This window comes from Oncorhynchus mykiss, chromosome 30, assembly GCF_013265735.2.
Source record: "Oncorhynchus mykiss isolate Arlee chromosome 30, USDA_OmykA_1.1, whole genome shotgun sequence".
NCBI classification, from domain to species: Eukaryota; Metazoa; Chordata; class Actinopteri; order Salmoniformes; family Salmonidae; genus Oncorhynchus; species Oncorhynchus mykiss.
The window spans coordinates 1835362-1860576 of NC_050570.1; the positions used below are offsets into that span (position 1 = coordinate 1835362).

Consider the following 25215-nt stretch of genomic DNA (forward strand, 5'->3'; position numbering starts at 1 on the left):
GGAAGCCAGTCTGGCTGAGTTTGCATTTGTTCAGAAAACAGTGTAAATTGTCAACTCTGTCTGGCAGTGAAGGACCTGGCATGACATATATATTTTTAACTGTTTTCCCCCCTTTCAGATTCTCTCTATGACACATTCTACACCATCTCCGACGTGATGTTTTTCTGCCAAATATTAGCCAGTGTAGAAGTCCTCAATGCTATGTTTGGAGTGGTCAAGGCTGCGGTGGTTCCTGCTTTTATACAGGTATCGTACTGTCTGTGTTTTCAGGAACTCTACTTTCAATCTAAGCGTTCGCTGTTGGCACAAACACCGACATCATCAGCATCAGGGAACACGGGTAGTTTACTGTGGTCGTTCATCATACTCTACAACACTGACAGCATCAGCATCAGGGAACACGGGTAGTTTACTGTGGTCGTTCATCATACTCTACAACACTGACAGCATCAGGGAACACGGGTAGTTTACTGTGGTCGTTCATCATACTCTACAACACTGACAGCATCAGGGAACACGGGTAGTTTACTGTGGTCGTTCATCATACTCTACAACACTGACAGCATCAGGGAACACGGGTAGTTTACTGTGGTCGTTCATCATACTCTACAACACTAACAGCATCAGGGAACACGGGTAGTTTACTGTGGTCGTTCATCATACTCTACAACACTGACAGCATCAGGGAACACGGGTAGTTTACTGTGGTCGTTCATCATACTCTACAACACTGACAGCATCAGGGAACACGGGTAGTTTACTGTGGTCGTTCATCATACTCTACAACACTGACAGCATCAGGGAACACGGGTAGTTTACTGTGGTCGTTCATCATACTCTACAACACTGACAGCATCAGCATCAGGGAACACGGGTAGTTTACTGTGGTCGTTCATCATACTCTACAACACTGACAGCATCAGCATCAGGGAACACGGGTAGTTTACTGTGGTCGTTCATCATACTCTACAACACTGACAGCATCAGGGAACACGGGTAGTTTACTGTGGTCGTTCATCATACTCTACAACACTGACAGCATCAGCATCAGGGAACACGGGTAGTTTACTGTGGTCGTTCATCATACTCTACAACACTGACAGCATCAGCATCAGGGAACACGGGTAGTTTACTGTGGTCGTTCATCATACTCTACAACACTGACAGCATCAGGGAACACGGTTAGTTTACTGTGGTCGTTCATCATACTCTACAACACTGACAGCATCAGGGAACACGGGTAGTTTACTGTGGTTGTTCATCATACTCTACAACACTGACAGCATCAGGGATCACGGGTAGTTTACTGTGGTCGTTCATCATACTCTACAACACTGACAGCATCAGGGAACACGGGTAGTTTACTGTGGTCGTTCATCATACTCTACAACACTGACAGCATCAGCATCAGGGAACACGGGTAGTTTACTGTGGTCGTTCATCATACTCTACAACACTGACAGCATCAGGGAACACGGGTAGTTTACTGTGGTCGTTCATCATACTCTACAACACTGACAGCATCAGGGAACACGGGTAGTTTACTGTGGTTGTTCATCATACTCTACAACACTGACAGCATCAGGGATCACGGGTAGTTTACTGTGGTCGTTCATCATACTCTACAACACTGACAGCATCAGGGAACACGGGTAGTTTACTGTGGTCGTTCATCATACTCTACAACACTGACAGCATCAGCATCAGGGAACACGGGTAGTTTACTGTGGTCGTTCATCATACTCTACAACACTGACAGCATCAGGGAACACGAGTAGTTTACTGTGGTCGTTCATCATACTCTACAACACTGACAGCATCAGGGAACACGGGTAGTTTACTGTGGTCGTTCATCATACTCTACAACACTGACAGCATCAGCATCAGGGAACACGGGTAGTTTACTGTGGTCGTTCATCATACTCTACAACACTGACAGCATCAGCATCAGGGAACACGGGTAGTTTACTGTGGTCGTTCATCATACTCTACAACACTGACAGCATCAGGGAACACGGGTAGTTTACTGTGGTCGTTCATCATACTCTACAACACTGACAGCATCAGGGAACACGGGTAGTTTACTGTGGTCGTTCATCATACTCTACAACACTATCAGCATCAGGGAACACGGGTTGTTTACTGTGGTCGTTCATCACTCTACAACACTGACAGCATCAGCATCAGGGAACACGGGTAGTTTACTGTGGTCGTTCATCATACTCTACAACACTGACAGCATCAGGGAACACGGGTAGTTTACTGTGGTCGTTCATCATACTCTACAACACTGACAGCATCAGGGAACACGGGTAGTTTACTGTGGTCGTTCATCATACTCTACAACACTGACAGCATCAGGGAACACAGGTAGTTTACTGTGGTCGTTCATCATACTCTACAACACTGACAGCATCAGCATCAGGGAACACGGGTAGTTTACTGTGGTCGTTCATCATACTCTACAACACTGACAGCATCAGGGAACACGGGTAGTTTACTGTGGTCGTTCATCATACTCAACATTTGTAATGGCGTATTTATAAAATTGTTATTAGGTGTTAACAAAGTCTGGTGTTTTTGACTCTGTGTACTGTGGTGCTCTTCATCTCCAGGTGATCGGTAGGAACTTCATCCTCTTCATCATCCTCGGCAGCCTGCAGGAGATGCACAACAAACCAGTGGTCTTCTTTGTCTTCTACCTCTGGAGCGCTATAGAGATCTTTAGGTGGGTATAGAGATGTTTAGGTGGTATAGAGATGTTTAGGTGGTATATACTGTCTTCTACCTCTGGAGTGGTATAGAGATGTTTAGGTGGTATAGAGATGTTTAGGTGGTATATACTGTCTAGGTGGTATAGAGATGTTTAGGTGGTATATACTGTCTTCTACCTCTGAAGTGGTATAGAGATGTTTAGGTGGTATAGAGATGTTTAGGTGGGTATATACTGTCTTCTACATCTGGAGTGGTATAGAGATGTTTAGGTGGTATAGAGATGTTTAGGTGGTATATACTGTCTTCCACATCTGGAGTGGTATAGAGATGTTTAGGTGGTATAGAGATGTTTAGGTGGTATATACTGTCTTCTACCTCTGGAGTGGTATAGAGATGTTTAGGTGGTATAGAGATGTTTAGGTGGTATATACTGTCTACCTCTGGAGTGGTTTTTAGAGATGTTTAGGTGGTATATACTGTCTACCTCTGGAGTGGTTTTAGAGATGTTTAGGTGGGATTATAAGCCTGCTGCACATAAAGGGGTCATTAATGCTCTCTGTGTGTGTGTGTGTTGTATGGCTGTGGAAGCAAAATGGCCGATTGTCAAGAACCTTCCTCAGCCATGTGTAAGATCACTAGTAGAGTTATCTGTCCAGTTTCCTCTGTAGATGTTACCCTCTTTTATTCCACAACACTGACACACATCTCTGTGTGTAGCTCATGAATAACAGCAAAGAAAATGTATGCTTTACTTTGTGTCTTCAGAAGGATGCCATTTTTCCCCCAATGAAAAATCCATTCCTCCCCCCAGGTACCCATTCTACATGCTGGGTTGTATCGACACAGAGTGGAAGACGATCACCTGGCTGAGGTACACCGTCTGGATACCCCTGTACCCTCTGGGGGTGCTGGCTGAAGGTGAGTTTACGGGGACACCGTCGGGATACCCCTGTACCCTCTGGGGGAGCTGGCTGAAGGTGAGTTTACGGGGACACCGTCGGGATACCCCCGTACCCTCTGGGGGTGCGTTAGTTTATAGGGACACCGTCGGGATACCCCTGTACCCTCTGGGGGTGCGTTAGTTTATAGGGACACCGTCGGGATAGTCCTGTACCCTCTGGGGGTGCGTTAGTTTACAGGGACACCGTCGGGATAGTCCTGTACCCTCTGGGGGTGCGTTAGTTTATATGGACACCGTCGGGATAGTCCTGTACCCTCTGGGGGTGCGTTAGTTTACAGGGACACCGTCGGGATAGTCCTGTACCCTCTGGGGGTGCGTTAGTTTATAGGGACACCGTTGGGATAGTCCTGTCCCCTCTGGGGGTGCGTTAGTTTACAGTGACACCCCTGTACCCTCTGGGTGTGCTGGCTGAAGGTGAGTTAGTTTACGGGTGTACAGTATTACTAAGAGGAGAGGCAATGGGAAGCCTGAAGAATGGACAGAATACCTGGGTAACACTTTACTCAACCGTTCTCTCCCCCCCCTACCTCTCCAGTGGTCCAGTCCATTTACTCAGCAGTTCTCTCTCCCCCCTACCTCTCCAGTGGTCCAGTCCATTTACTCAGCAGTTCTCTCTCCCCCCTACCTCTCCAGTGGTCCAGTCCATTTACTCAGCAGTTCTCTCCCCCCCCCTACCTCTCCAGCAGTTTCATTGGTCCAGTCCATTTACTCAACAGTTCTCTCTCCCCCCTACCTCTCCAGTGGTCCAGTCCATTTACTCAGCAGTTCTCTCTCCAGCAGTTTCATTGGTCCAGTCCATTTACTCAACAGTTCTCTCTCCCCCCTACCTCTCCAGTGGTCCAGTCCATTTACTCAGCAGTTCTCTCTCCCCCCCTACCTCTCCAGCAGTTTCATTGGTCCAGTCCATTTACTCAGCAGTTCTCTCTCCCCCCTACCTCTCCAGTGGTCCAGTCCATTTACTCAGCAGTTCTCTCTCCCCCCCTACCTCTCCAGCAGTTTCATTGGTCCAGTCCATTTACTCAACCGTTCTCTCCCCCCCCTACCTCTCCAGTGGTCCAGTCCATTTACTCAGCAGTTCTCTCTCCCCCCTACCTCTCCAGTGGTCCAGTCCATTTACTCAGCAGTTCTCTCTCCCCCTACCTCTCCAGTGGTCCAGTCCATTTACTCAGCAGTTCTCTCTCCCCCCTACCTCTCCAGTGGTCCAGTCCATTTACTCAGCAGTTCTCTCTCCCCCCTACCTCTCCAGTGGTCCAGTCCATTTACTCAGCAGTTCTCTCTCCCCCCTACCTCTCCAGTGGTCCAGTCCATTTACTCAGCAGTTCTCTCTCCCCCCTACCTCTCCAGTGGTCCAGTCCATTTACTCAGCAGTTCTCTCTCCCCCCTACCTCTCCAGTGGTCCAGTCCATTTACTCAACAGTTCTCTCTCTCCCCCTCTCCAGCGGTTGCAGTGGTCCAGTCCATCTCAGTGTTTGACCAGAGCAGACTGTTCAGTATCCCTCTACCTGAGGCCCTGGGCTCCTCTGCCAGCTTCTCCTGTGTCCTCTATATCTACCTACCTCTCATGGTCATCGGTGAGTTGTGAAAAATGGATCAATCTACATATTTATCTTGTACGGTTCATCTTTGCAGTTATAGGGTAATTACTATTTGTAACAACATCGGCCACACCCTCATATTTAAAGTGTTCATCAACTTATGACTTAACAATATCGTCTGTTGTGTTTGCAGGGCTTCTCATCAATTTCCGCCACCTGTACAAACAGAGGAGGAAGAGGTTCCGGACCAAGAAGAGGAAGTCTAACTGACATCATTTTTAAAATCTTTGACCTCCAACAACCTCTGCTGCCTGTCTGTTCCCATCATCTCATCTAGGTTGACTAAATTCCACTAACTTTCTCAACATTTCCAGAAGTCCCAGTTAGGAGAATTTTGCAACCCTCGTCTTGTATTTTCTGTTGTAGTTAATTCGCAGTACGATTTTTTTCTTGCTAACAAACGTCCTCAGGGGAAAGTCACATAAGATGTCTGTTTTTGTCACGTCAATTAATATGCTGAATAAAAATGAGCAGTTCCACTTCCTGGGTAAATTGTGTAAGATTAATAAAAATACTCATCTTTGGAAAAAAGAAACCTTTTTTTCATTTATTCATTAGGAAAGTTATAAAAACGATATGGTCAAAAACACATGTAAAGCCATAGGCCTTAGCTTTTAACAGTTGGTGTGACAGAGAGCTTCATTGACGAGCCATTCTAATAGTCCGAAACAGCACCCTATTCCCTATATTGTGCACTACTTTAGACCAGAGCCTACAGGAATATGTCCCCCAGTATCTGGGATTTAGAGATGTTGAGCATGACGGGTCTCCTCTCTTAACAACCCAGGAGGCTCAGATTCAAATTGTCAAAATACAGCCGTTACTCAACAAATTAAGTTTTTCATTATTAGGTCTAAATACAAAATGTACAAGGAATCGAGGGGAAAAAGCCTCATTGGCACTGCCAGCTGTTGTAGACTTCTGATTTAGACGTGAGTGAACATTGGAGGTGCCGAAGAGGATTTTCTAGAATTACATACCGGCTGTAACGGGAGTAAATGAAGATAGTTACTCACCAAATATGGAGTTTCACTGAGCAACTAACATATTTTGGCAACACTTACAAAGCTGTAATGGCAGTTTGAATTGGAGCTTCCTGGGCATTAGAGAGGACACAGGTCAACATCTCTACTTGAATCGGAGCTTCCTGGGCATTAGAGAGGACACAGGTCAACATCTCTACTTGAATCGGAGCTTCCTGGGCATTAGAGAGGACACAGGTCAACATCTCTACTTGAATCGGAGCTTCCTGGGCATTAGAGAGGACACAGGTCAACATCTCTACTTGAATCGGAGCTTCCTGGGCATTAGAGAGGACACAGGTCAACATCTCTACTTGAATCGGAGCGTCCCTTGCATTAGAGAGAACACAGGTCAACATCTCTACTTGAATTGGGGCTTCCTGGGCATTAGAGAGGACACAGGTCAACATATCTACTTGAATCGGAGCTTCCTGGGCATTAGAGAGGACACAGGTCAACATCTCTACTTGAATCGGAGCTTCCTGGGCATTAGAGAGGACACAGGTCAACATCTCTACTTGAATCGGGGCTTCCTGGGCATTAGAGAGGACACAGGTCAACATATCTACTTGAATCGGGGCTTCCTGGGCATTAGAGAGGACACAGGTCAACATCTCTACTTGAATCGGAGCGTCCCTTGCATTAGAGAGGACACAGGTCAACATCTCTACTTGAATCGGGGCTTCCTGGGCATTAGAGGACACAGGTCAACATATCTAAAGCACAGATACTGGGACGGGGCCATTTCAGAAGCAGTCTTCTCTCTCTCCTTCCTCTACATGCCAGCTCCTCCCCCAGAGAAGTCTGTGTGCATGGGGTTGATGTTCTGGTCGAAGGCAGCGTACTGGGAGTCTCCCGTGGAGGCCAGTTTAAGCTGCTTGGCAGCGTGTGATAGCTGGAAGGCTGCGTCAGGGTGAGCCGTGTCTGGCAGCAGGGTACACTCCCTCTCTAACAGCTCTGCAACGCCCTTCAGCAGCTCCCAGAAACCAAACGCCAGCGCTGCCTTCCGCAGACGGTTCAGCTCCTGGTGGGCAGATAGAGACAACTGAATAAATACAGATCACTTTTATTCACCAAGTACAGTTAGAGACATTAAAACTTGTTTTTCAACCACTCTGCAAATTTCTTGTTAACAAACTATAGTTTTGGCAAGTCAGTTAGGACATCTACATTGTGCATGACACAAGTCATTTTTCCAACAGATTAAGTCACTGTGTCACAATTCCAGTGTGTCAGAAGTTTACATACACTAAGTTGACTGTGCCTTTAAACAGCTTGGAAAATGTCAAAAAATGATGTCATGGCTTTAGAAGCTTCTGATAGGCTAATTGACGTACCTGTGGATGTATTTCCAGACCAACCTCTAAACTCAGTGCCTATTTGCTTGACATCATGGGAAACTCAAAAGAAATAAGCCAAGACCTCAGAAAAAAATTGTAGACCCCCACAAGTCTCGTTCATCCTTGGGAGCAATTTCCAAACGCCTGAAGGTACCACGTTCATCTGTACAAACAATAGTACGCAAGTATAAACACCATGGGACCACGCAGCCGTCATACCGCTCAGGAAAGAGATGCGTTCTGTCTCCTAGAGATGAACGTACTTTGGTGCAAATCAATCCCAGAGCAACAGGAAAGGACCTTGTGAAGATGCTGGAGGAAAGAGGTACAAAAGTATTTATATCCACATAGCCTGAATGGCCACTCAGCAAGGTAGAAGCCACTGCTCCAAAACCGCCATGTGCAACTGCACATGGGGACAAAGATTGTACTTTTTGGAGAAATGTCTTCTGGTCTAATGAAACAAAAATAGAACCGTTTGGAGGAAAAAGGGGGAGGCTTGCAAACCCGAAGAACACCATCCCAACATCATGTTGTGGGGGTGCTTTGCTGCAGGAGGGACTGGTGCACTTCACAAAATAGATGGCATCGTGAGGCAGGAAAATGTTGTGGATATATTGAAGCAACATGTCAAGATATCAGTCAGGAAGTTAAAGCTTGGTCGCAAATGGATCTTCCAAATGGACAATGACCCCAAGCACACTTCTAAAGTTGTGGCAAAATGGCTTAAGGACATCAAAGTCAAGATATTGGAGTGGCCATCACAAAGCCCTGACCTCAGTCCTATAGAAAACTTGTGGGCAGAACTGAAAAAGCGTGTGCGAGCAATGAGGCCTACAAACCTGATTCAGTTACACAGCTCTGTCAGGAGGAATGGGCCACAATTCATCCAACTTATTGTGGGAAGCTTGTGGAGGGCTACCCAAAATGTTTGACCCAAGTTAAACAATGTAAAGGCAATTCTACCAAATACCTATTGAGTGTATGTAAACTTCTGACCCCCTGGGAATGTGATGAAAGCTGAAATAAATCACTCAACTATTATTCTGACATTTCACATTCTTAAAATAAAGTGGTGATCCTAACACAGGGATTTTTTACTAGGATTAAATGTCAGGAATTGTGAAAAACTGAGTTTAAATATATTTGGCTAAGATGTATGTAAACTTCGACAACATATAGAGGAATGAATTTACACCCATTATAGCATGAATAGATCAGTTTACCTCCATTATAGAATGAATAGATCAGTTTACATCCATTATAGAATGAATAGATCAGTTTACATCCATTATAGAATGAATAGATCAGTTTACATCCATTATAGAATGAATAGATCAGTTTACATCCATTATAGAATGAATAGATCAGAGTTTACCACCATTATAGAATGAATAGATCAGTTTACCTCCATTATAGAATGAATAGATCAGTTTACCTCCATTATAGAAAGAATAGATCAGTTTACCTCCATTATAGAGTGAACATAATAATAGGTGGTCAGAACCAGGATTGTGTTCATTAGGGCACAACATCAAAACGTTGTAAAATGTTTGATTCTAAATGAAAATGAAATGATTCTACCTCCATGTTTGCGACCATTGAACATGACCCAGGTTAAATCAGGAAAACTTAAGTATCCATCCCAGAACTTTCTCACTGTACCTCCCCAATTTCATGGTATCCAATTGTTAGTAGTTACTATCTTGTCTCATCGCTCCCGTATGGGCTCGTACCTTGTAGAAGGTCTGAGTCTTCTCTGGCAGTTTCCTGGCGTTCCTCAGGATCTTCTGCACATCAGTCTGTTGATTGGTTGACACACAGGAAGTCAAGCACCTCTCAACCAATCAACATAATCCTTACAGTGAGGCCTTAACACATCTCCAATCATGGTCTTTCATAATTCCACTCGGCTATCAAGAGTCCGATATCTGTACCCGCAGCCGGCTAGCTTCTATTTCCACAGCCCGTTATCTGTACCTGCAGTCGGCTAGCTTCTATTTCTACAGCCCGTTATCTGTACCTGCAGTCCCCTAGCTTCTATTTCTACAGCCCGTTATCTGTACCTGCAGTCGGCTAGCTTCTATTTCCACAGCCCGTTATCTGTACCTGCAGTCGGCTAGCTTCTATTTCCACAGCCCGTTATCTGTACCTGCAGTCGGCTAGCTTCTATTTCTACAGCCCGTTATCTGTACCTGCAGTCGGCTAGCTTCTATTTCTACAGCCCGTTATCTGTACCTGCAGTCCCCTAGCTTCTATTTCTACAGCCCGTTATCTGTACCTGCAGTCGGCTAGCTTCTATTTCCACAGCCCGTTATCTGTACCTGCAGTCGGCTAGCTTCTATTTCCACAGCCCGTTATCTGTACCTGCAGTCGGCTAGCTTCTATTTCTACAGCCCGTTATCTGTACCTGCAGTCGGCTAGCTTCTATTTCTACAGCCCGTTATCTGTACCTGCAGTCGGCTAGCTTCTATTTCTACAGCTCGTTATCTGTACCTGCAGTCCGCTAGCTTTGATCCAGACAGTGACGTTCTGAGCGTAGCTGCGTTTGATCTTAGGCTGCAGAGGGAAAGGACTCTTACTGTCATCCTCCCCGTACGGGTTCTCAGCAGCATCTGAAAGAGAGAGAGGTTAAAGGTCAGAAAATCAAGCTACCATTGTCAGCTGGTAGATCTCTGGACAGGGGGGGGGGGTAATTAACCGTTTGATTAGCTACCTGATATAGGTCCTAGCTGAGACACCTTGCCCAGCCAGGGTAAAGGCTCAGGTCCAGGCTCAAACAGAGACATCATCAGATTAGACTTCTTCTTGCTGTCTGCCTGGGAGTACAGCATACCATACCACTCTGGACTACAGAGAGAAAATGTTACAAATATTAAACAATTACAGAGTGTCATTTCCCCAGATTTGAAACCCTTATTCAAGGTTTCAAAAAGCTCTCTGATGAGAATAGGCTACCCGTCCTGTTGGGGGAGGGACAGGCTACCCGTCCTGTTGGGGGAGGGACAGGCTACCCGTCCTGTTGGGGGAGGGACAGGCTACCCGTCCTGTTGGGGGAGGGACAGGCTACCCGTCCTGTTGGGGGAGGACGCAGAGAGCTGTGGGTTGGCAGCCCACTACATTGCGGCCTGCCATAAGATGAGGGACAGTGTCTGACAGACCAATCAACCTGCACATGTCCTCTACTGTATGCTTATTGTTATTATTCAATGTGTTGGTTATTTTGATCCTTGGTTATTTTTGTTACCATTGTCCCGTTTAAAATAATAATAATCAATATTGTAATTGTTAATATTGTAAATCTTCAATAAAGCAAATTGAATTGAGAGAAAATAATAAAACATGAATATCTTACCCAGAGACACCATGCCCTCTATAACCTTTATAACATGCTATAAGCACGTTATGAACCTTTATAATGTGTTATAACAGAACATAGTACTATCTTACCCCAGCTGCACCAGCGCCACCATGCCCTCTACCTTCAGACTGCCATGGAGTAGGACACAGAAGTTGGGGATCTTCCCTGCCTGCTGGTTGGCTGATGTCTCCTCCTCTGGCTCCTCTGTGGTTCCTGGACCCACATCATCCACCTCTGGAACCAAGAACACAACAATAAACTCATTAGAACACTCATTTTAGACCACTCTTTTAGAACATTAGAACAGTCTTTTAGAACACTCATTTAGAACATCAGAATAGTCTTTTAGAACACTCATTTTAGAACACTCTTTTAGAACATTAGAACACTCATTTAGAACACTCATTTAGAACATCAGAATAGTCTTTTAGAACACTCATTTAGAACATTAGAACAGTCTTTTAGAACACTCATTTAGAACATTAGAACAGTCTTTTAGAAGATATAACTATCTTAGAACATTACAACACTAATTTAGAAGGATATTCTAGAAGGTTAGAACACCATGTTGGTATTAGTTAGAAGCGGTAACTAACCTTTATTGACAGCGATAGGCAGGACCAGGTGTCTGGACATGACAGGAGGACTGGAGATGTCTCCTATCTCTATGAAACCAACTATCTCCAGATCTGGAACACAGTTTGGTACTTACTTATACTTGATGTATACATTGACAGCTTGAAGTGGAATGGCAGTATACACAAGATGCAATAACATATCTAAATCAATCAACTGTGATAGTTCATCAAGTCATCAAGAACATGTGAAAGTCCGTAAGAGAGAGTTGAACACAGTTGAAGTGAAGGAGACGAAGTCAGGTGACTGGGATGGTAGAGAACATACAGCGCCTAGAGTCTGCAAACCTCGTGAACTTCTGTTTATATTTTGTTGTGACAGTGACTCAGAGTTTCATGCATTTAAATAAGGACTTTTGCCACTAATCTACACACCAAAAACACAAAACTGAAATGTCATAATTGGATCATTCTCAACCTCCCCTTAGATGACACTTGGTGGAAGCATCTTTGGTCTGCCATTAGCTGTGAGCCTGCTGGGATAGGTCGCTACCAACTTTGCACATCTAGATTTGGTCATATTTGACCATTATTTTTTACAAAACTGTTCAAGCTCTGTAAAGTTTATTGGGAAGCGTTGATGGACAGCAAACTTTAAGTCATGGCACAAATGTTTGATTGGATTGAGGTCAGAGCTCTGATTGGTCACTCCACTGACTGGATTGAGGTCAGAGCTCTAATTGGGTCACTCCACTGACTGGATTGGGGTCAGAGCTCTGACTGGGCTACTCCATCATTTAGAGTATGTTAGGTACTATATGATAGGATCATTTAGATAATCTTTTAGGTACCTGTGAGGATGGGTCGATTTAGAGAGTCTGTTAGGTACCTGTGAGGATGTGTCTGTCGGGGCATAGGGTCGATTTAGAGAGTCTGTTAGGTACCTGTGAGGATGTGTCGGGGCATAGGGTCGATTTCCTCATCCAGGAACACAGGCTCAGGTCTGGGGAACACCTGGACATCAGATGCCAGGTTCCCACAACGCAGTACAGCAGGGAACGGGGAGTAGACCTCATCTATCAGACGTCTGTATCACACACACACACACAGTGTGTAAAACAACAACACACACACAGCGCAGCATGGAAGGGGCAGTAGACCTCATCTATCAGACTCCTGGACAGACAGATCAGTTTGGCCATTAAGGGGAAACAAGACACAAGCTGAGAGAAAGAACGAGCTAGGGCTGTGACGTTCATGGAATTTGGGATGACAGTTATTGGCCAGCCAAATGACTGCAGTCACCTTAATAACCGTTCGAATTGCAAAATATATATATATTTATTTTTTACACACATTTTCTCTTCACCCATAGAAGCAAAGCAGGAAGTAAAGCAGGAAGTGTACCCATCAAAATGTGCTGTGATTTGTTGATTCAACTCAACTGACAATACAAACAAAAAAACATTCCATTTGCATGAGACAAATCAATTAACATAATTTGAGTGAACATTCTACATTACCATGGAAATTATTGCATCACAATACCAGGCAGCCATTGTCGAGTCTAACCATGACAAATCCCCAGGGTTAGAGGTTCCAAGCCTGTTCTATTCATTCTATTTCTGTGTGTGTTCCTGCTGCAAAGATTAGTTTGCTACAACACCTTGCTTGTTTCAACAAGGAGCAACAAAAGGAAATCACGTTGTTAACCCATTAACGGTCTAAGCCGGGGAAAGGGTTCTACTATATTGAATTATTTTAAGGACAAACCAAGAATCATTTAGCTATTTGATGTTGAATTTTAAGGTCCACTCGAAGTATCAAAAAATTATATCAACTACGAACTTTCGTAGACCAAAGTTCGTAGGTCAAATCATTGACAGTACAGACCATTTTGTGAGACGTCCTATCTTTCGGATGTCTCCTGGTCTGACAAAACGCCGCTCTGGTTCTGTCACCTTTCACTGCAGATGCGGAAGTGCGAGATCGGCGGATGTGCTGGATAGATCTCTCTCTCCATCTTAACCTGACAGATTATTAATGGGGATGTGGTGGATAGATCTCTCTCTCCATCTTAACCTGACAGATTATTAATGGGGATGTGCTGGATAGATCTCTCTCTCCATCTTAACCTGACAGATTATTAATGGGGATGTGGTGGATAGATCTCTCTCTCCATCTTAACCTGACAGATTATTAATGGGGATGTGGTAGATAGATCTCTCTCTCCATCTTAACCTGACAGATTATTAATGGGGATGTGGTGGATAGATCTCTCTCTCCATCTTAACCTGACAGATTATTAATGGGGATGTGCTGGATAGATCTCTCTCTCCATCTTAACCTGACAGATTATTAATGGGGATGTGCTGGATAGATCTCTCTCTCCATCTTAACCTGACAGATTATTAATGGGGATGTGGTGGATAGATCTCTCTCTCCATCTTAACCTGACAGATTATTAATGGGGATGTGGTGGATAGATCTCTCTCTCCATCTTAACCTGACAGATTATTAATGGGGATGTGGTGGATAGATCTCTCTCTCCATCTTAACCTGACAGATTATTAATGGGGATGTGCTGGATAGATCTCTCTCTCCATCTTAACCTGACAGATTATTAATGGGGATGTGGTGGATAGATCTCTCTCTCCATCTTAACCTGACAGATTATTAATGTGGATGTGGTAGATAGATCTCTCTCTCCATCTTAACCTGACAGATTATTAATGGGGATGTGGTAGATAGATCTCTCTCTCCATCTTAACCTGACAGATTATTAATGGGGATGTGGTAGATAGATCTCTCTCTCCATCTTAACCTGACAGATTATTAATGGGGATGTGGTGGATAGATCTCTCTCTCCATCTTAACCTGACAGATTATTAATGGGGATGTGGTGGATAGATCTCTCTCTCCATCTTAACCTGACAGATTATTAATGGGGATGTGGTAGATAGATCTCTCTCTCCATCTTAACCTGACAGATTATTAATGGGGATGTGGTGGATAGATCTCTCTCTCCATCTTAACCTGACAGATTATTAATGGGGATGTTTTTATTATGCTAATTAGATTTCCGCGGGGGCACGGACATCGACTCTAGTTAAGAATCCATGTTCCCACAGAAACTCAATTGAATGAATGCCCGGCCTTCCCATCTTCAGTCAGCTGTACGTTCCACAAACCCTTTCTGTTTGGACTGTTATTTCACTTTCATGACGACCTTCATCTATAACAGTCGGTTACACAGTTACACGGTAATTGTGCCAACCAAAGACCTAGCTAGGTCCCAAAGAAAGGCCAGGCGCTTGTGCTGTTTCCACTCGTTCAGATTTAGCTTCCACCCTGAGAAGTAACATGCATGAGTTTGACGGAAGGTTCTGGGTTGACATACGCACCCGAACATGGACTGGACACTCTTCAGACAGAGCTGGCCTTCCATAGTGAAGATCTGTCCGTCTCCTCCATTCAGCTGGAGCAGCTGCTCCAGGTTATGCATTGTGTCTGTCATCTGTAACTATAGAACAACAGGGGATATAGTGGAGAGTCCAGTGGTCTGGTAGCGAACAGAACATCAGGTAGAATCAGCTAGCAAGCGATAAGCATTAGAGGCTAACACCATATTTTTTTAAAGACACATTTGCAGCTTGCTAAGACCAACTAACTACACCCACTAACTACACCCACTAACAACACCCACTAACTACACCCACTAACTACACCCACTAACAACACCCACTAACTACACCAACTAACTACACCCACTAACTACACCAACTAACTACACAAATAATATAGAAAAAATGGATTTATATTAAGATGCAAAGTGGAAAGCTGCGTCATTCTTGTTTGGAACAATCTGTTGACTGCGTGTTGATTGGTCAATAGGTGCAGAGTGAATCTGGAGGAACTGCCTGGTTGAGTGAGAGGGGGCGGGGCTTGCTGTGTGTGGGATTGGGATTGGCCAAAAGAGATGGAGAGAGAACTCCCTCAACTTAACCAATCAACCTACATTTTTATTTTTTTTATTTTCTAAAATAACGTTACAGACAGCGATATGGATATTGCCCATATCAAGACCTCAATTTTGATAAAAATCTAATTAACCGTGCAGCCCTATCAGTCACCTTGCCAACACACAGTAGCAGATAGTTGTTTAATAGTGCATCTGCTTGTTGTCTAAGATGTACAGGCGCAACACCAGCCCCTATATCTAGCTACTACTAACCTTACAAATAAACAACCAGGAGCAACACTAGCCCCTATATTAGGCGGCAGGGTAGCCTAGTGGTTAGAGCGTTGGACTAGTAACCAAAAGGTTTCAAGATCGAATCCCCGAGCTGACAAGGTACAAATCTGTCGTTCTGCCCCTGAACAGGCAGTTAACCCCACTGTTCCTAGGTCGTCATTGAAAATAAGAATTTGTTCTTAACTGACTTGCCTGGTTAAATAAAGGTCAAATAAAAAATATATATCTAGCTACTGTCGTTCAGTACATCACAAACCTTACAAATAAACAACCAGCTGTGATCAGGTCTATAAGGACAATCAGTAGCTATTCAGAGTAGTGCTGTCGTACCTCCTCTGCGTTAGCGATGCACATGATGAACAGCTTGGCAGGGAAAGGGAAGGGCAGGGGGAACTTCTTATCCTCCGGTCGTCCTTTCAGAGTCTGTAGGGAGTGTCTCAGAGAGCCTTTACCGATCCCCAGAGAGCCGTCTGTTACCAACACCACCTGGTGGCCACCAGATCAATAATCAATGTAATTGTCTGTAGGGAAAGTCTCAGAGAGCACCACCTGGTGGCCATGAGGAAAACTGCAGCCATATTCACCAACATTCACCTCTATTTAACATTTTAGCAATTTATCAGACGCTCTTATCCAGAGTGACTTACAGTCAGTACATTCATCTCCAGGTAGCTAGGTGGACCAGTCATAGTCAGTACATTCATCTCCAGATAGCTAGGTGGGCCAGTCATAGTCAGTACATTCATATCCAGATAGCTAGGTGGACCAGTCATAGTCAGTACATTCATCTCCAGATAGCTAGGTGGACCAGTCATAGTCAGTACATTCATCTCCAGATAGCTAGGTGGACCAGTCATAGTCAGTACATTCATCTCCAGATAGCTAGGTATAGTTATCTAGATATAGTACCTGTGTGGGACCACCATGGTTTGATATAGTACCTGTGTGGTACCATCATGGTTTGATATAGTACCTGTGTGGTACCATCATGGTTTGATATAGTACCTGTGTGGGACAGGCGTGGTTTGATATAATACCTGTGTGGGACAGGCGTGGTTTGACATAGTACCTGTGTGGGACAGGTGTGGTTTGATATAGTACCTGTGTGGGACCACCATGGTTTGATATAGTACCTGTGTGGGACAGGTGTGGTTTGATATAGTACCTGTGTGGGACCACCATGGTTTGATATAGTACCTGTGTGGGACCATCATGGTTTGATATAGTACCTGTGTGGGACCACCATGGTTTGATATAGTACCTGTGTGGGACAGGTGTGGTTTGATATAGTACCTATGTGGGACAGGTGTGGTTTGATATAGTACCTGTGTGGGACCATCATGGTTTGATATAGTACCTGTGTGGGACCATCATGGTTTGATATAGTACCTGTGTGGGACCATCATGGTTTGATATAGTACCTGTGTGGGACAGGTGTGGTTTGATATAGTACCTGTGTGGGACAGGTGTGGTTTGATATAGTACCTGTGTGGGACCACCATGGTTTGATATAGTACCTGTGTGGGACCACCATGGTTTGATATAGTACCACCATGGTTTGATATAGTACCTGTGTGGGACAGGTGTGGTTTGATATAGTACCTGTGTGGGACAGGTGTGGTTTGATATAGTACCTGTGTGGGACAGGTGTGGTTTGATATAGTACCTGTGTGGGACAGGCGTGGTTTGATATAGTACCTGTGTGGGACAGGTGTGGTTTGATATAGTACCTGTGTGGGACAGGCGTGGCCCCACTCCTGCTGTACCACGTTGCTGACTCCGTGTAAAGCTGACTCCAGACACGTCTTGTCATAGTCCTCCAGGTTGTTCAGGGCTTCCTGCACAGCAGAGCACAGACTGCATTACCCTGGCTGCACAGAACATTACCCTGGCTGCATTACCCTGTATGCACAGCACATTACTCTGGCTGCATTACCCTGGCTGCACAGAACATTACCCTGGCTGCACAGAACATTACCCTGGCTGCACAGAACATTACCCTGGCTGCACAGAACATTACCCTGGCTGCACAGAACATTACCCTGGCTGCACAGAACATTACCCTGGCTGCATTACCCTGGCTGCACAGAACATTACCCTGGCTGCACAGAACATTACACTGGCTGCATTACCCTGGCTGCACACTTCATCAGATCTGAAACATTGGACAGGCATAACCAATGTCTAAAATGTATCTAGCCAATCAGAGAACAAGTAGAGCTACTACCATATTGCCTCCAAGTCCTGGTGTTAGCCAGACCTGTAGTGTGTTGTAGTCCCTGGTGTTAGCCAGACCTGTAGTGTGTTGTAGTCTCTGGTGTTAGCCAGACCTGTAGGGTGTTGTAGTCCCTGGTGTTAGCTAGACCTGTGTACCTGCAGGGTGTTGTAGTCCCTGGTGTTAGCCAGACCTGTGTACCTGTAGTGTGTTGTAGTCCCTGGTGTTAGCCAGACCTGTAGTGTGTTGTAGTCCCTGGTGTTAGCCAGACCTGTGTACCTGTAGTGTGTTGTAGTCCCTGGTGTTAGCCAGACCTGTAGGGTGTTGTAGTCCCTGGTGTTAGCTAGACCTGTGTACCTGCAGGGTGTTGTAGTCCCTGGTGTTAGCCAGACCTGTGTACCTGTAGTGTGTTGTAGTCCCTGGTGTTAGCCAGACCTGTAGGGTGTTGTAGTCCCTGGTGTTAGCCAGACCTGTGTACCTGCAGGGTGTTGTAGTCCCTGGTGTTAGCCAGACCTGTGTACCTGTAGTGTGTTGTAGTCCCTGGTGTTAGCCAGACCTGTAGGGTGTTGTAGTCCCTGGTGTTAGCCAGACCTGTGTACCTGTAGTGTGTTGTAGTCCCTGGTGTTAGCCAGACCTGTAGGGTGTTGTAGTCCCTGGTGTTAGCCAGACCTGTGTACCTGTAGTGTGTTGTAGTCCCTGGTGTTAGCCAGACCTGTAGGGTGTTGTAGTCCCTGATGTTAGCCAGACCTGTGTACCTGTAGTGTGTTGTAGTCCCTGGTGTTAGCCAGACCTGTAGGGTGTTGTAGTCCCTGGTGTTAGCCAGACCTGTGTACCTGTAGTGTGTTGTAGTCCCTGGTGTTAGCCTGACCTGCAGGGTGTTGTAGTCCCTGGTGTTAGCCAGACCTGTGTACCTGCAGGGTGTTGTAGTCCCTGGTGTTAGCCAGACCTGTAGGGTGTTGTAGTCCCTGGTGTTAGCCAGACCTGTAGGGTGTTGTGTTAGCCAGACCTGTTGGGTGTTGTAGTCCCTGGTGTTAGCCTGACCTGCAGGGTGTTGTAGTCCCTGGTGTTAGCCTGACCTGTGTACCTGTAGTGTGTTGTAGTCCCTGGTGTTAGCCAGACCTGTGTACCTGTAGGGTGTTGTAGTCCCTGGTGTTAGCCAGACCTGTGTACCTGTAGGGTGTTGTAGTCCCTGGTGTTAGCCAGACCTGTAGGGTGTTGTAGTCCCTGGTGTTAGCCAGACCTGTGTACCTGTAGGGTGTTGTAGTCCCTGGTGTTAGCCAGACCTGTGTACCTGTAGTGTGTTGTAGTCCCTGGTGTTAGCCAGACCTGTGTACCTGTAGGGTGTTGTGTTAGCCAGACCTGTGTACCTGTAGGGTGTTGTGTTAGCCAGACCTGTGTACCTGTAGGGTGTTGTAGTCCCTGGTGAAAGGTACCAGTAGCTCCCACAGGGAAGAGAAGGCCACTAGAGAAGTGAATTCCAGTCTGTAGTTGTTAGCCATGTGCTCAAACAGCATGGTGAGTCCGGCCACAGCTAGGTTCTTCCTCTGCAACTCCTCAGAACACTGCTCCAGAGAGACCGGCCGCGTCATGGACAGAGACGCGTCCATCAGGACCACCGTCGGCATGATGACGGGGATGTGGTTTCCACTAAAGCAGAATGAGTTTAATAATGAAGCATCCACAGTCTCTCTGGATGTGTGAATACAACACAGTCTACAATGGAAACTACAACACAGTCTCTGGAAAATATGGAAACCACAACACAGTCTACAATGGAAACTACAACACTGCCTCTGGACAATATGGAAACCACAACACTGCCTCTGGAAAATATGGAAACCACAACACAGTCTACAATGGAAACTACAACACTGCCTCTGGAAAATATGGAAACCACAACACTGCCTCTGGAAAATATGGAAACCACAACACTGCCTCTGGAAAATATGGAAACCACAACACTGCCTCTGGAAAATATGGAAACTACAACACAGTCTACAATGGAAACTACAACACTGCCTCTGGAAAATATGGAAACCACAACACTGCCTCTGGAAAATATGGAAACCACAACACTGCCTCTGGAAAATATGGAAACCACAACACTGCCTCTGGAAAATATGGAAACCACAACACTGCCTCTGGAAAATATGGAAACCACAACACTGTCTACAATGGAAACCACAACACTGCCTCTGGAAAATATGGAAACCACAACACTGTCTACAATGGAAACCACAACACTGCCTCTGGAAAATATGGAAACCACAACACTGCCTCTGGAAAATATGGAAACCACAACACAGTCTACAATGGAAACCACAACACTGCCTCTGGAAAATATGGAAACCACAACACAGTCTACAATGGAAACCACAACACTGCCTCTGGAAAATATGGAAACCACAACACTGCCTCTGGAAAATATGGAAACCACAACACTGCCTCTGGAAAATATGGAAACCACAACACTGCCTCTGGAAAATACAGAAACTACAACACTGCCTCTGGAAAATATGGAAACCACAACACTGCCTCTGGAAAATATGGAAACCACAACACTGCCTCTGGAAAATATGGAAACTACAACACTGCCTCTGGAAAATATGGAAACCACAACACTGCCTCTGGAAAATATGGAAACCACAACACTGCCTCTGGAAAATATGGAAACCACAACACTGCCTCTGGAAAATATGGAAACTACAACACTGTCTACAATGGAAACCACAACACAGTCTACAATGGAAACCACAACACAGTCTACAATGGAAACCACAACACTGCCTCTGGAAAATATGGAAACGTGCGTTAGTCAGAATAGTGCATGTTGACATTAGAATTAAAGGTTCGTGGGGCGTCTTGTTTATCAACCGGTTTCTGATGTAAGGAAATCATTTGTGCCTCGAAAAGACCTGAAAGAGACAACGGAAAAACTAAGACATATTGAGGGTCAACAATAGAATAGGGCCAAAACAACCCTCCGGAGTGATCTTTGGGGGATATTCGTTTTTGGTCAAAAGAGGCTGTAAAATGATGAGGAATTCAAAAAAAAATAAGAAAAAAAATGTTTTGAAAAATGAAATAAAAACCACGAGACAGATTCCAGAACAAGACCGGAGCAAAACAAGTCCGAGTCAACACCAGAACAACACTAGTCCAACTCAACACCAGAACAACGCTGGTCCAACTCAATACCAGAACAACGCTGGTCCAACTCAACACCAGAACAACGCTGGTCCAACTCAATACCAGAACAATGCTGGTTCAACTCAACACCAGAACAATGCTGGTCCAACTCAAAACCAGAACAACGCTGGTCCAACTCAATACCAGAACAATGCTGGTTCAACTCAACACCAGAACAACGCTGGTCCAACTCAACACCAGAACAACGCTGGTCCAACTCAATACCAGAACAATGCTGGTCCAACTCAACACCAGAACAATGCTGGTCCAACTCAACACCAGAACAACGCTGGTCCAACTCAACACCAGAACAACGCTGGTCCAACTCAATACCAGAACAATGCTGGTCCAACTCAACACCAGAACAATGCTGGTCCAACTCAACACCAGAACAACGCTGGTCCAACTCAATACCAGAACAACGCTGGTCCAACTCAACACCAGAACAATGCTAGTCCAGCTCAAAACCAAACCTCTTACTCTCTCTTACTAACTGTGAGTGCGCTACTTTCAAACTATTTCCTCCACTCTTCCCTACTAGCGGACAACGAGCGCGATAAGGTTTGAGGATATTATTCAACAAAAGTAAAAAGGACAGTAATGTTAGGTGTAAAATGGAAAGCCCAGGTTTCAATAGGTGATAATGAATGTATTATGAAAGGAGTGTGGATATTTGACCTGGCCAAGAGGTTTCATGCACTGACTGAATGGGACCTGATAATTAGAATTGTTTTACTCCGCTGATCTCGGGAAGAATTTACGAGTCCTCATTGTCCGAGAACGAGCGAGTCAAGACCGAATTAAAAATGGATTCGACATCGAGAGATACAGACTGTACTACAACACTGTTGCTGCAGGGCATCAATTCCAACGCCTATTCCACATTGGTTCAACGTAATGTCGTTGAAATGACGTGGAAACAACGTTGATTCAACCAGTGTGCGCACAGTGGGTAAAGACGTGTGATCGTGTCTCAATGTAAAGAAGAAGGTATGAAATTATTGTTCTTTTCAAATACATTTTGGGGCTTAGTTGTGGTCAATTTGCAGTGTACAATTTATTATATTCACGTTCCGGCCTGCAGCTGAATCTAACTAGTTGCCTACCCCTGGAATATATATATATATATATATATAAATAAATTGTGTGTTGCAGCATGGACACTATTGAGAACAGAACAGAATGAAACATATGAGACTGCTACCTCAAACTGTACAGAATACCTTAATGTTACTCCCAGAATTATTGACAATGTTGGGATCTCGTTCCTTCAATCATTCATTTTAATCCAGTGGAGGATGTCTTTTTTTAATGTTAAACTTTTGATTTTTTATTAAATTCATTGAGGACCATCCTTGTCAATGAATTTCATAAACATTTAAAGTTTAACATTTTTTTTAAAAAACATCCTTTTTCGATAAAACTATACTAAATATATTATTGTCACCAAATCATTGGTTAAAACACTCTGTTTTGCAATGAAGGTCTACAGTAGCCTCAACAGCACTCTGTAGGGTAGCACCATGGTGTGAGCCGGAGGACAGCTAGCTTCCGTCCTCCTCTGGGTACATTGTCTTCAATACAAAACCCAGGAGATTCATGGTTCTCACCCCCTTCCATAGACTTACACAGTAATTATGACAACTTCCAGAGGAAGTCCTCCAGCCTATCAGAGCTCTTGCAGCATGAAATGACATGTTGTCCACCCAATCAAAGGATCAGATAATTAATCTAGTACTGAAAGCAGAAGCTTCAGCTAGCTAGCACTGCAGTGCATAAAATGGGGCCCACCGGTGTAACTGCTAAACTGCTTTCTGACTGTACTGCATGATTGTAGCAGGTTTTACTAACACGTTAGTTCTATTATGTTGACTAGGACGTGACAATGTTGTAGGTTGTGTGTAGAGGTTAGAGGTCATGATATGAAGGTTTGACTTGGAAAAGGTATTTTCACCTGGTCACAGACAGCTGATGGGTTGTGCACTGAAGTCCACAAGCGAAGGGAAAAGGTGAGAGGAGGAGAGAGAGTAGATAGTAGCGAGAATGAATTATATATACAAGAAGGAAAGTGATCATGCTGTTTTTATGCAGTTGCTATGAAAGTGAGGGGTGTATTCATTCTGCCAATTCTGTTGAAAAACATTTCTTAAACAGCAGCAAACGTAACGACACGGGGATAAACATACCTGGATGTGTCCAATAGAAACTCTCATTTGCAACTGTTGGACTAATGATCACACCCTAGATCAGCTAGATGCAGGCCAGAGGTGATACTGTTGGACTAATGATTACACCCTAGATCAGCTAGATGCAGGCCAGAGGTGATACTGTTGGACTAATGATTACACCCTAGATCAGCTAGATGCAGGCCAGAGGTGATACTGTTGGACTAATGATCGCACCCTAGATCAGCTAGATGCAGGCCAGAGGGTACAAGGAGGTATTGAATGTGTCTCTGTCACCTTGATTACTCAAAATCCTCTCGACCTGTGCGTTGTGAACTTTCATTCATAGGCTAGGTTGTAGCAACTCATGATGGGTGCAGGGAACATTCTAGTATCATGTAGTAGCCTAAACCTATCGATGATAACAATGAGCTGGGTGAATGGAATATGAATGACAGTCATCCAATATGCTGTAATAGAAATAAGGCATGCTCATAAAAAAAAATAAAAAACGAATTCTCCCTCATTTTAAACTCCACCGACCGCCACTGTATGTCATCCCAGGTTGAGAAACAAGTAGCCCGGATAAACGTGTCAGGCCGGCTATCTTTCCGGTCCTTTCAATACAGCTAGCTAACGAATCATGGCAGGATGATAGCTAGCTTTGAAATGAACCTTTATTTGAGGACAGAGTTTAGCTTGCAAATAAATAGTATAGAACTATGCATTATGCCGAGCAGGTATTTAAAAAGTTATATAATGAAAACGACAAAAACAGAAAGATTCATACCCATCAACGTAGAAATCTTCTCGATGGATTTGTACTGTTCACTATTATGTCCGGGCGGAAGCATTCCTTTCCCCCATTAGTTCCTAGGGCGAGAAGCACATCGAGACATTCCAGATTAGAAAACAGACGATGAGGTTCTGACAGCCACTGACGAGACAATAAATTCAACCATTATATCAATGAACAGATTAAATCAAATTATTTCAATTAAATATGAACTATAGAACAAAATGTATTCTTCTTTGAATGACCAAATTTCCATTCCGATACATCTTCATTTTTCTATTTCTCACAGCTCTGTCATATCTCCTAAATTAAATATATTTTTAATAGGGGCATACTTGAGAAAAGTATAAATTAACTAACCATTCATCTATAAACACATCTTATCTGTCCTCAGGTATTACATAAGCTATATTCTGATCCACGGTGAAGACTTCTCCCGCGTTGCGTCCTCGGGGTGACACTGCCATGAGCGATGCGCCGGCTGCGAGAACCTCCCCACCATCCACCGTATGTGCGGCGCACCCCAAGAGTGAAGAAATTACACCCCTCATCTGGTACCAAACACACTTTCATGGCAGGTAGGACAGCGCTGTACTTATAGATATCTTGATATACTTTTTAGGACCTTTGTGAGTAATTTATCAAATGTTTATGTTAACATGTTGATGATAGATTTGTTATATTATGCATGATAGCAAAAATGTTTTTCGAAAATGATACCGAATATAAATAAATATATAGATATATTGAACAATTTTTTTTATCTCAACATGTAAAGTGTTGGTCCCATGTTTCATGAGCTGAAATAAAAGATCCCAGAAATGTCAACCCAGGACCTCCACATCTGGTTTCTTCAAATGCAGACAAGCCACCCGGACAGCTGATGTAACTGTGGGTTTGCACAACCGAAAGATTTCTGAAGAAACCGTCAGAAACCGTCTCTGGGAAGCTCATTTGCGTGCTCGTGGCGAGATCCCGAGGCCCATTGTCGTGCCATTCATCCACCGCCACCACCTCATGTATCAG

At 44.5% G+C, this 25215-nt stretch overlaps 2 protein-coding genes across 3 annotated transcripts in view; one reads left to right on the forward strand and one right to left on the reverse strand.

Annotated features, from left to right (window-relative positions):
• Nucleotides 1–5753, forward strand: part of hacd3 (3-hydroxyacyl-CoA dehydratase 3) — a 51519-nt gene extending 45766 nt beyond the window's left edge. Inside the window, exons 7-11 of the mRNA XM_036968545.1 lie at nt 119–246; nt 2616–2728; nt 3527–3633; nt 5116–5247; nt 5405–5753. Coding sequence (XP_036824440.1) covers nt 119–246; nt 2616–2728; nt 3527–3633; nt 5116–5247; nt 5405–5481 — 557 coding nt within the window. The 3' untranslated portion in view covers nt 5482–5753. The remainder of the gene's footprint in view (nt 1–118; nt 247–2615; nt 2729–3526; nt 3634–5115; nt 5248–5404) is intronic.
• Nucleotides 5754–5791: 38 nt separating this feature from the next.
• Nucleotides 5792–24339, reverse strand: ints14 (integrator complex subunit 14). Of its 2 annotated transcripts, none has more exons than XM_036968543.1 (12): nt 24184–24339; nt 19440–19686; nt 17555–17662; nt 16155–16310; nt 14974–15092; nt 12514–12656; nt 11591–11683; nt 11084–11228; nt 10350–10483; nt 10130–10248; nt 9370–9435; nt 5792–7317 (listed from the first exon to the last, which is right to left on the reverse strand). In XM_036968543.1, the coding sequence occupies exons 2-12, from the start codon at nt 19662–19664 to the stop codon at nt 7069–7071; spliced, it is 1557 nt and encodes a 518-aa protein (XP_036824438.1). In that variant the 5' UTR covers nt 19665–19686; nt 24184–24339; the 3' UTR covers nt 5792–7068. The 2 variants fall into 2 exon arrangements, with proteins under 2 accessions (XP_036824438.1, XP_036824439.1); XM_036968544.1 differs by lacking the exon at nt 24184–24339 and adding an exon at nt 23183–23201.
• Nucleotides 24340–25215: the final 876 nt, after the last annotated feature.